Here is a 12,659-nt window from a genome sequence, read left to right as displayed (position 1 = left end):
AGGCGTGGTGTGTGTGCTGGTTGCCTCCCCTATTTATTTTTATGGGTAGGGTTAGCTCGATTTCAGCTAAGGACATCCACAAACACGCACGCACACACAGCACACACACACACAGTCACAAGAGGAGCAAAACTAGAGAAATACACACTATTCAACCTCTTCCTGTTCCTATTCCTATTCCTATTCCTTCAGCTACTCGTCCACCCTTTAACCCCTTCCACCTTTTAACCCCTTGTTGTAGTTCTTGGCTGAACGCATTTAATGGTCGAACAAATGCCTCTGTTTTTGTTTTTTTTTCTCTTGTATTTTTTTGAGGGTGAGAACTCACACACACACACACACGTGCAAGCGGTAAGGGTTGCTAACCCTCCCGTGCGTATATACATATGAGTGTGTGTGTGCGGTGTGTGTGTGTGTGCGGGATGAAAATAGTGCCCCTAGAGTGCGAGAGAAAGAGAAGGTGCGCTGCTGGCACATTTAACCCATTGGCAGCCATTTTTAGTTTGGGCCACCACAAATCCAAGCAACTTTTAATGGAAAAAGGGGTTAAGCGAATGAGTAAAGACCGATCGAAATATCCTAAATATATATGAACTAACAAGTAAAAGGTCTAGTTGAACTTCATTAGAAATTTTGTTGTAAAATTCCAATTTAAGCCTATTGTCATTTTACTTATTTTACTTATTTGCATGTCTCTCATTTTCCCAGAACCTCTTTGAATGGAAAAGCGCAGGAATTTAGTTAAGTTAGGTCAGTCATTTCCGTTTCTACTTCAATTTCAGATCAATCGAGCTTTTTGTCTAATACTCGTTACTGTTACCCTATGGATTTGCATATTTCATTGTTATATCATTGTTATATGTTGATCGATCGTTGCAATGTATGCATACCCATTGTGTCCAGCTGTTCAGCTCAGTAAATATTTACAACCCTTTTTTTAAAGTCCATTTTCATATGGTTTTATTGCAATATTTTTGTTATATTTCGACAGAACAATAATGGTGTTTTGTGATTGCTTCTACCTACATAGTAGCCACTGCCTTTTCACTTTCGATAAGTCAGTGACTACCGACTGGCCCAAAACTCACTTTAATCAGAGTGCTGGCCCGGAATAGACATTAGCTGACTGACTTTCTCACTTTTTATTGTATCAGTTAAAATTCTCAATGTGTCACTAAAAATCGCCGGCCAGATTGCTGAACGTACAAAAAAAAACAAGAAAATTCATAGTGTTATTCAACCGCAGTAGCGAAGTGCACACACAGAGTATCGCAATGGCCAAGGACCAGGAAGGACAGACATATCAACCATCCGCCCCGGAGTCCACCGAGGATCAGAAGCGGGAGCAGCGTGCCCGTCTCATCAAGGCACTGAGCCGCTTCAAGCCACGCGATGCGAATCCGCTGCAGTTCTACAACTGCGTCCGCGAACTGTGCATCATGCACAACTGCAGCATCGACGAGGGCCTGGAACGAGCGGCGTTGACTTGGCCAGGACTCAGTATGCAACAGCGGGAGCTATACGATTCGGTAAGTCAGATACTTAAGCAGATACTTAAGTCAGCTTCTTAAGCCAGCTTCTTTAGCCAGCTTCTTAAGCTAAATACTTAAGCCAGCTTCTTAGACTAAATACTTAAGCCAGCTTCTTAAGCCATCTTCTTAAGCCAGCTTCTTAGGCCAGCTTCTTAGGCCAGCTTCTTAAGCTAAATACTTAAGCCAGCTTCTTAAGCCAGCTTCTTAGGCCAGCTTCTTAGGCCAGCTTCTTAAGCTAAATACTTAAGCCAGCTTCTTAAGCCAGCTTCTTAAGTCAGCTTCTTAAGCCAGCTTCTTAAGCCAGTTCAATCAAAACGCTCCAGAGATCGCAACTTTTTCTAACAATCTCCCATATAACTCTCTCTATAACCCAGCAACGCCATGCAGAGCTTCCGATCCCCGTGCCACGTCACCTCATCTACCGCGCCTTCCAGAAGGAGAGCAAGGGTCTCTGGTCCCTGGGCCGCTCGTCGGTGGGCGGCGGCAAGCAGAGCACCCGCTATACCCTGGAATCCTACAAGCCGCCACCCAAGCCGTCGCGCCTCAAGACGCAGCTGAATGAGCGGCGCCCCAAGTACGATAATCTGCTGGATTTGCCGCCGAAAGTGGCAGCAATGCGTGTGCCGCCGGAGCCGAATCGCAAGTTTTCCAGGGTATCACCAGCTTCCGGTCGCCGGATACGGAGTTTAACGCCACCGGCCGTTCGGCGTGTCCGTTCCATCCGGCAAATTCTCTCAATGGCCAGTGTGGATATGAAGAAGAACGCAAGGATGCGAAATGCGGGCAAATGCAATCGAAGCAAGAAAACTGAAGCTGCGGAAGCCGGCAAATTGCAAGCGGATAAACTGGCAACTGGAGTTAGCAAGCTGCCCAAGAAGAAGGCGATCAAACGCAAGGGCGTCGCCTCCAAGGCAAAGCGATTGGCCAAGGCTGAGGATCTGCAGACGTCGCATAACTGGGACGAGGCCATCGGAAGCGTGCGTCGGCGCCTCATGATGCACAAGCCCTTAAAGGCCAGATCCTAACTTCATCTATATACCATATAACTTTATCTATATACCATATAGATATATAGCCCCCGAAAAATGGTGTCAGTAAGTGTAGTTTTTACTTGTTAAAGGATTACTTCATTGTCCGCAATTGAGAGACAGACAAAAACCCCTATTCAGAACAAAAGCAGTTAAATTAAAAGTATGCATTTATTATTCAACGGTCCAAAGAAGTTTAATACAACCCATGAGAAGGTAAAAGTAAAGAGGTATGTGTTAGGCTGTTATTTTTATGAAAGTTGATTCATCAACTTTATGCCAAGTGTTAAATTTATTCACCCAGATTAACGCACATAAACATGCAGCTTTCGTTCACCAGCCAACCGATCGCCAATAGAAAAAGTCGGCAATAAATAAATACTATAATTAAAAGCATTGAGATCTTAAACATTTCGTTCGAGACGACATGAGAAAACACTAACAATTTTCTAGGCAATTTGATGGCATTTTATTTCGTCTATGGCCGCTTGTTTCTCGTTATTTCCCGACTTCTTTTTTTTTTTCTTTTTATTAGTTTTACTTTTCTGGTTTTCAAGCGGGCGCAATCATTTTGATGAACCGTTAGTTAAGCACCGACAACAGCAACAACAATAGCTAATAAAACATTAACGCACACACTGGCATAAAAGCCCAAAAAACAAAAAACAAAAAAAAAAGATAAATAAAATCACCAGAGGCAGAGAACAAAATTCGCAAAAGTTTTATTTTACTTCTTTCCTTTTTTTCTTCTTTTTTTTGCCAATCGGCACGCAGAAACGACGTTGAGCATTTGACCTAAATTCGGGGACAGCTCTTCTACGTTTTCTAATATTCTTTCTTCTTTTTTTTTTTGCGTTCTCAACGCGCTTTTGTGCGTTACCCAGAAAAAAAAAACAAGGAAAAAAAAACAAGAGAGAAACACAAAAAATTCGCAAACTTTTTTGCGACTGCTAATTTCGCAAAGGCAAACAAAAAACATTTCAATTCCGCATAGAGCAAGAGAAGCGCCGAGTTAGAAAAGAAACAAGGCAGAAACAACTGTACAAAAGTCAGTTTATTTTATTTTATTTTCATGTTTTTTTTTTGGGGATTTTTGCATTGTTTTTTGATTGCCTATGTCACGAAAAATATTCGCGTTTTGCCTTTTGGCCAGGTTGGCGGGGATATGTTTTCAGGGAATTTGAATTCTACCTGTTTGGCAGAAGATTTGCACACTAGATATCACACAAAGAAATGCGATATAAAATAAAGTAGTTTTAAAGATCATATATATCAGTTTCAAAGAAGACAAAAGGAAATAGTTAAATATTGAATCTTTCATTGAAAGAAATTGATTACATTCTAGAGCACAAGTTAAAGATTTTAGGTAACCCAACTGGTAATAATATCCTAAGAAATGCTATTAAATTCATTTAACTTTTAAACTTGAGCTCTGGAGAAAGTTACTGCGATCTCTGCTGGTACCTGGTTATTTTCAAGGATATCTTATCGACGCCTTTAATTTACTTTCTTCGTTCTCAGCAAAACTTTCTACATGCGTTTAGTGTGCGAGCAACTTTTTTGCCAGAACCATTCAACTTAACCACCTCATTCGTCTGCATCTAAGTTTTATTTGAATCATCCGATTTCATTGCCATTTTTTCTTTTTATTCTTTTTGGCCCATAACAATTTTTAGACGCTTCTGCTTGGCCAAAGTTTTGATGACGCTCCAAAAAGACGCATATGGCGCAAGTACTTTATTCAAGGGTATTATGATTTATTATAGCAACAGCAAAAAATGCTACTTTTGTTATTAAAAATATATACCTTCTAAGGTATACTTACAAAGATAGGAAATTCAAATAAACTTAATATAATTAAAATAACTTTTTACTGGTGTGGGTTTTTAATGATTTTATGCATTTTTTTAACATATTCTTTAATAGTTGGTATTCACCAAGATCATTTGGCTAAATGAAATTTGCCGAATCTTGGGTTTCCCAATTTCTCTGCACTTTCTTGTTGTAGTTTTCTTTTTTCCTTTCTGCTTGTTGCTTTGCTCTTGCGCCATTTGACTTCTAACAGCTTTTGTGGCCACAAACACATATCTACAATCCCACAATCCTACAATCCCACATCTACATATGAATCTGCTATTTTTAAAGTCGCTAACTAGACAAAAGCCACCAAGTTAACTCAACTAGGCGCCCGCACCTCTCTTTTTTTTTGCTATTGGGTGCTGTTGTCTTTGTTTTGTTGTCAAGCTGGTGTCCAAAATCCAAAAAAAAAAGTAAAAAAAAAATAGCAACAAATTCAGCAAGAGCAAGAGTACAACGCTGATTACGCAATGCGTTCGGGAAACACACACACACACACACACACACACACACATACACGCACATACAATAAAATGGACACATATACAGGCAAGGTTTTTGTTTCGTTTCCGCGATCAACGCGCTTGCGAAAACTCACACAAGCGTACACGGGAAAAAATTCGCAAATAACAACAAAGTAGCTTGTGCGTGCGACCCAATTGGAAATTTGACACACATTGACAGCGCAGATAGGCGAAAAAATATGGGGGGGGACTGCGGGGAGGGATCAGGGAGTGACATAGCCCAGAAGCAGCTGCTCAGATACAAAGATACAAAGATACAACATCCACGAGAAGCGCGGATACAAGTTCACATGTATGCACTGTGCCCAAAATGTGTGTGCGAAATGATACCCTCACCAAAGTCGAGGTTTACCAGCACTAGCAACACTTGCGATATACTAAAATGAATATTTAATTCCATTAAAATTAAATTGTTTATCCTACACATTTTCTGTATATTTTTGTCTAATATATTTTACTATCAAAATGATGCCTACTCCCCAATTTATTTTGTTCTTTCCCATTACGAATATCATTAATATGCGAAGGGCATTTTTCGCACAGCTTCTTCGCCAGCGTTTTTTATGGCGAAATTAAAGAGAGAAAATTATAAAAAAAAAAATAGAAAAAAAGTGTGTGTGGGGGAAACACACAGCTGCGGATTTGTGTGTGCTTTGTGTGTGTTTGCACTCATTGCTCATTTGTTTCGTGGGCTTAGAGTAACTGGCAACGGGCAACTGGCCTGACCTTTGGCTTGACCGTGGGCGTGAATTGCGAATAGTTGCGAAAATACAAAACAGCACACAAAAAAAGAAGAAAACAAGAGAGAACGCTATAGTCGAGTTCCCCGACTATCTGATACCCGTTACTCAGCTAGTGAAAGTGCGAAGGAGTCTTCAGCACTGACAGTTTTTGGCGGTTTGTGGGCGCTAGAGTGGGCGTAGCAAAAAGTTTTTTGGCAAATCGATAGAAATTTAGAAGACTAATACAAAAATGAAAAAATATCAAAACATTTTTCAAAAGTGTGGGCGTAGCAGCTTTGGGCGGTTTGTGGGCGTTAGAGTGGGCGTGGCAAAAAGTTGTTTGGCAAATCGTTAGAAATTTAAGAGACTAATACAAAAATGAAAAAATATCAAAACATTTTTCAAAAGTGTGGGCGTAGCAGTTTTGCGCGGTTTGTGGGCGTTAGAGTGGGCGTGGCAACATGAATCGACAAACTTGCGCTGCGTCTATGTCTCAGGAGTCAGTATGTTTAATTTCAACTTTCTACCTTTTGTAGTTCCTGAGATCTCGACGTTCATACGGACAGACAGACGGACAGACGGACGGACGGACAGACGGACAGACGGACAGACGGACGGACAGACGGACATGGCCAGATCGACTCGGCTATTGATCCTGATCAAGAATATATATACTTTATATGGTCGGAAACGCTTCCTTCTGCCTGTTACATACTTTTCAACGAATCTAGTATACCCTTTTACTCTACGAGTAACGGGTATAAATAGTGTACTTTGCAAAACCAGCGAGCAGAAAAAACAAAAAAAAAAAAAGAAGCTCGAAATGGCAGACAAAACTAATTTCTAGCGGGCTGCTTGTCGCACAGCTGAAATTCAATGCTATCTACGCACATCAACACACATCTACACACAACCACACACACAAATTAGTTCAGTAGGTGCTTTGGATGTTATTGTTTTTGTTGTTCCTGACGTTGGGGTTTAATTTTAGACGGCTGTGGAAAAATTAAACATTTCTCAGCGCGAATTGCCAGCGGGAAAGAGAGAGCGAGAGGGCCCATAAAAAATTCGCACATTTCTGTCCTTGACACACATTGCGTATACGCAATCTACGCAGCCGGCTCCGCAAAGCTGATTTCGTTTATGAGTGCGTGCGAATTTTTTTTTTATTTTTTTTTTTCTAGTTTCCCACTTTTTTTTCGCAATTTCGCATTTGTGTGTGACCCACATATGAAATCAAACAGATACAGATAACATTTCTTTTCCTATAAATGCCTTGTAATTTTTGCGAACACCTTTTTTCCTTTTTTTGTGCGGAAAACAAATTTGCATAGTTGGGAAAATATTATTTGGCAATTGCGAACATTTCGTATTTCCCCCACTTTGTCATTGATTAATGGAAGCATCGTTTGTGCATTTATTTTCCCCGCCGAGAGGTCAGAAGGTCGCAAACGCATCGCAAAAGTCGCGGCAATTGACAGCTGCCAGTGGAGGAACAGCGATTCATACATTTTCAATGGTCAGAAAATGCCAAAAGTTCAAGTTTTGCTTTCAAAATAAATAAGGAAATTAATGGCATAAATATAAATAAGGAAAATAATAGCATAAATATAAATAAAGAAAATAAATTAAAACACCTATTATCTACATGTATTTCCAGTAATAAATAATTGATTAAATGATTTGCAAACATTTTAAAGCCATATATTATTGAAATATGGTTTGTGCTTTTTGAATTAATAATCAGCATGAATGAAACTAGAGATTTCCTATATGGAAACTAATTTTTTTTGTTGTGTATCTTTGCTACCACATTTTTTTATAGCTGACTCGAGCTTACAATAAATTTCAGTTACATTTCTTCATTTTTGCTTAATGTCATGCGTTGAGGTGCCAAGAACGTGCCTTCTGCCGTTTTTCAGTATTTTTTATATTTGCGCGATAACGAAAATATTGCTAATGTTATATACAAATTTCTATATAATATACACATTTCAGTTGACTCGTACAACAATCTCATCATCATCATCATAGTTCGCCCAAAAATTCTAGTCAGCAAAGTGTGACTGATAAAAGTTCGTTTCTATCTTGGTGATATTTTCTACTTTTTTTCTTTTTTCATTTATGATTATTTTAATGATTTTTTTGTGTTTGCCAAACATGCGAAATTGCGTAAGCAGCAAGAGGCAAAACTAGATAGAGAGAGAGAGAGAGCGAGTGAGAGATTAGAAAAGCGCGAGCGGGAGAATTGGCAAAAATGCGAAAATACAAAATGAAAAAAAGAAAAAAAAAGTATCGCAAGCACACAGATACGCCGCCAATACCAATGCAAATCTATACATTCGCACGCTCTTCAACTTGACTTTGAAAAATGTTGACAGAGCGCAAAAAAGAGCGGTAGCTCGCGATTTTCGGCAACATTTTTTCCTGTATTTCTGATTGTATTGTTTTTGCCATTTTGTTGTTGTTTTTTTTTTTGTTTTTTGGGTGCGTGCGTTGATCTCGCAGAATTTCGGCTACGCACTTTTTTGCGATTGCGAATTTCTCTGCCGTTTTTTTTTTTCGCATTTTCCTGTGGCTGTGCGTGTGAGTTCATTGACTTTTGCGCGTTTTGTGCGTGCCTCTCATTTTTTTTCGGCGATTTGAGGCCTACGAGGTGCTGTTGTTGTTGTTGGGTCGTCTGTAATTTTTGTGCGTGTCGTTGATCTCTTTCAGGCCGAAAAAAAAATGTGTATGGAGTTCATTGAACCCCTTGATTTGGGGCTTATGGGGCGTACGAAAGTTCAATAGACTCGCGAATTTTTTTTGTCGGTTCGCTTAGTTTTTTTTTGGTGCTGTCGCTTCGATTTAGGCATAGAAACAACAGGCACTTATTAATCATGGCGGGAATCTGATTAAAGGGTTGATAAAGTATGGCTCTTTATGGGCTTCGGCTGATTTACATATGTGGGATATATTGGTATTAATGTGTGACAGCAGCAAAGTTACCCTTACTATACTCGTATTTTGATATGAATGCAAAATAATTTCCTAACTTCCGCAAATGTTATTTCTATGTTATTTCTGTAATCAAATTCAGCTGTTACCATTACTTATTTTAACTTTTCCTTTCTCCTGCACCACCCATTAGTTATTATTTTTTTTTTTTTGCAATTCTTCCATTAGTAGTTGAACTCCTTGTGGCTTCAAAGGCTTCGAAACCCGCCCGCATTTAGTAACGAATTCAACAACGCGATCCAACAATCGATCTTTCACGCCTGCCCCATCCTTCACTTAACTTTCCGCGCAATTTGCAGGCTGCCATCATTTTTCAACGCTTCACAGTCGTGAGGGGGTGGAGTGCAAAAACAAAGAAATCCAAACAAAACTTCAAAAAATATATATATACAAAACTAAATACATACATACATTTATATATAAAAAAAAGGGCGCTGAGTTGCCTAGGTGAGAGCATAATTTATGCCAAATTTATGCATTTTTTCTGCCGCTTCTTTGCTTTTCCCTCGTCTTTTTGCCTCAACTTTCGAAAGTTCTCTTTTATTTCACTTTATTTGGCCTGCCATTTTTTCAGTTTTTTTTTTGTTTTGCCAAAGTCATGGGAAACATTTTGCAATGGTCAAAACGCGTGTCGATTCTGCCCGTTGGTGAAATTTCGCTTCTAATGTCCGCTGACAGGTCCAAAAAGGTCACACAGTATCTTATTACTCTTCATAAATTTATGATAATTCCACATTAAATTGCGAAACAAATGTGTGAGTTTGAATGATACATAAATTATGTTTTGTGCCAATTGGTTTGTTAAACTAAACTTGTGAACTAGTGAAAATATTAACAAATTTTCGTTTGCTTCATATTTTAATATCGTTTAATAATTGAGCGGGCAAAGATGCTTAAAACCCATATTTTAAGCACTTAAAAAGCGTAGAACTACGAGAGCGTCTGTTCTGCGGGCCATTTGATGTTTCCCAATTTCTAAAAAGTGTGCAAAAAAACCGGTTATTGTTTTAATTTGCTAGGTCTCTTCCACGCAAATCAAAAGTAAGAAAGCAAGACCAAAAAAAAACAAAAAAAAAGCTGGAGAAACTGTCACCCAGAAGGAGCGAAGAATCTAACGGGTTTCAAGTCTTCTAGGCGTTCGAAAGTGTTTCTAAATGGTCATATAAAAAATATCATAATAATTTACAGCTCTGTGTGTGCGTGTTCATCAGCTGCAATGATTATGTAACTTTGAGCGCAATTAAAACAAAAGGAAAAAAAAAAACGAAAAAAAAATGAAATAGAAAAAACTGAAAAAACAAGCGAGTGAGCTGCTATACCAACAATGGCTAACTGAATTAACCTTGTTCTGTGGACGGAAATTGCACAGACACATGGAGCGATAGAGATACACTTTGTATCTTTATTTGTATCTTGTGGGGTCCTTGGCTATAATTAATCCACAATTACACACACACACACACGCACACACACAGAGAAGGAGAACACGCAAACGGGGCCCCAGCCACGATCAGATATGGCATTTTTTTTCCTCTTTTTTTCTGTATTTTATTTGCTAGTTTTTTTTGTTTTTTGGCCAAACTAAACTGAAAAATTCAGCTCCGTCCGAAATGCTAATTGCCAATGGGTCAGACCCCCGGCTTGCATGTCGCTTGTTCCTGCTGCTATTAGTTGAAAAGTCAGTCACACAATGTGTCACGCAGCAAAGTGCAACTCCACACACACACACACACACACACATACACTTTTCCCATCGCTCCTCAAAATGGTAAAAAAAGAGGAAAAAACTAAATAAATAAGGTGGAAAAAAACACGCATACGCAATGTGTTCCGGGCGGGCGGAGGTAAACTTCAAAGCGCAGTCGGAGTTGTAAATTAGTGAGAAATCACAGCGGCAGACGCGGATTTTCAATATTTTTGACTCATGTGGAGCTGACATATTCCATTGTTTTAAATATACTAGAGTTGAATGCTTTCTTTTGCATGTTCTAAATAATACCTTAAATTCTGGAATTTAATTTATATGAAGTAACAATGTGTGCATGGTAAATAGCTAATACTAGTTTAAATAATTTCGTCCAATTTAATTTAACTGACATTTACTTGGCTTAAAAATTCTGTTTTGCAGCCCTACAAAAAATATTCAACTTGTTTGTGCGTCCTTCTTGTTTTATTCCCTATTTTTTCTTTTTTTTTTGCATTACTTGTTGTTCAGCCAATGTAATGCATTATAATTGTACAATAGTAATTGTTGTTGTTGCTGTGTAAATTAGAAGGCGGCTGTCAGATAAAAACAGCAACTACAGGGAAAAAAATGTAAAGAAAAACTACGAAACACAAAAAAAAAAAACGAAAAAAAAATTGAACAACGCAACTGAGAAATGCGCAATAATTGATGCACGCAAAATGCGATTTTACCGCCTCAATGGGAGCGAGCGAGACGGCGCTAGGCATGAGTGGGCGGCGGGGGGGTGTGTGGTGTGTGTGGTGTGTGTGTTGTGTGGGTGGTATTTGGGTTTGAGGTTGGGGCATTGCATATAATTGCGTTATAGTTTGTAGCTGTTGCAATGCCACAGCGATAACACACACGCCAGCCCACACACACACACACGCACACACACACATATGCACGCATGGAAATGCATTTTAGGGTGACCATGCTCCTATTGCATGCGCACTCGCTCACTGCGTCTCTCTCTCTCCCTCTCTCTCTCTCACTCGCACACACTGGTCGCCCTCTCTCCCTTGCACAATGCAAACTGCAAACTGCACACTGCACATTTCTCTTAAGCTCCTTTGTTGTCTGCTTAAGGTCGCCTATTAATCACTTCCTATTTTGCGTGAAATTTCATTTGGTTCCCCCCACTGTTACCTCTAATTGGTGTTACCCTATCCTTGAATACCAATTTAACCTGATTAGAGTGACCTGTTCTCGAAATGATTCCAGTGACCATTACATCGCGTTATTAAGGACATTAAATACAGTTAGGGAAATGCCAATATCGATTGAGTTCCGATTGCATAAAGTAAATAAACTATTTGCTTTCCCATTTCAGGGCACAGAAATTATAAGCAAACAGAGAACTTGTTAGCCAAACCTTTTGTCTTAAGACTAAGCAGGTTATATTAAATATTTTTATATATATGTATATATACTATATTTTTGAGTAGGAAGCGTTTGGCAATATTGATTGCACATGGACATATAGCATTATCGGAAAAGCCCACGGCTTTGCGTAGCCTGAGTACCTGAACAAAACACCTGGGCCGATCGGGTTGCATTAATAATAATTAACGGAACGGCATATCCAAAGTGCGTATCTTTGCCTCGAAGTGGTGCTGCAATCTTTGCTTTTTTTCTTTCTTTCTGACGTGTGAGTTGCTGTGTTTTGAGTTCGACTTGCAGTGCTCAGTGTTCCGTTTTCCGTAAACAGCAAGCAGAAAACCTGCGACTGGCGCCACAAAAGCGAGTGGGAGTTGTGGGCGTGGCAGCGGCAATAATAACAATTACAAATTGCACGTTGTTGCATCGTGAGCATTTCTGTTTTTTTTATTTTTTCTCAGTCGCTTACAATTTTTTTTTTTCTTTTCCAATGCTTAGCTGAGCACGCATTTTCGATAAAGAGTACAAAAAAAAGAATGTACATGTGGCTTAAGCGATATATAGTGTGCATTACATAAAAAATAACTCATGAATGCAGCCGCGTGTGTTTTGATATTTGAACAGTAAGAAAACTAAATAAAAATTAAACACGCAAACACGCGGCGTATGCGTAATAAAAATTAGAGCACATTGCGGAAATGCTTGAAAAGCGAGATTAGCAGCCAAGAAGCGCGTAAGGTAATAAAAGAAAAACAAAAATGTTATAGGTCAAATTAAATATAAATAATATTTCATATTTAAATTCATTCTTGCATTTAAATTCAGCTTCTTAAACTCCGCTTATATTTATGTTTATTTCTTGGTTTGGGCCAAGTCATGATAACGGTTCTCCAATT

At 39.0% G+C, this 12,659-nt stretch overlaps 2 protein-coding genes across 2 annotated transcripts in view; one reads left to right on the top strand and one right to left on the bottom strand.

Annotated features, from left to right (window-relative positions):
• LOC122624069 (box A-binding factor) overlaps window positions 1-12,659 on the bottom strand; it is a 117,427-nt gene that overhangs the window by 102,389 nt on the left and 2,379 nt on the right. The window lies entirely within an intron of this gene.
• Window positions 1,079-2,742, top strand: LOC122624070. Its single transcript, XM_043803509.1, has 2 exons — window positions 1,079-1,529; window positions 1,907-2,742. The coding sequence occupies exons 1-2, from the start codon at window positions 1,275-1,277 to the stop codon at window positions 2,555-2,557; spliced, it is 906 nt and encodes a 301-aa protein (XP_043659444.1). The 5' UTR covers window positions 1,079-1,274; the 3' UTR covers window positions 2,558-2,742.

The sequence above is a fragment of the Drosophila teissieri genome, chromosome X (assembly GCF_016746235.2).
Source record: "Drosophila teissieri strain GT53w chromosome X, Prin_Dtei_1.1, whole genome shotgun sequence".
NCBI lineage: Eukaryota > Metazoa > Arthropoda > Insecta > Diptera > Drosophilidae > Drosophila > Drosophila teissieri.
The sequence above is the reverse complement of the archived record's forward strand: the minus strand, read 5'-3'. Positions and strand labels throughout refer to the sequence as shown.

Bases quoted from the DNA above. Each gene is read 5' to 3' on its own strand.
- LOC122624070 (XM_043803509.1), top strand. From the start codon at position 1,275: ATGGCCAAGGACCAGGAAGGACAGACATATCAACCATCCGCCCCGGAG. The intron at 1,530-1,906 runs GTAAGTCAGATA...TCTATAACCCAG, and splicing joins AGCGGGAGCTATACGATTCG to CAACGCCATGCAGAGCTTCC.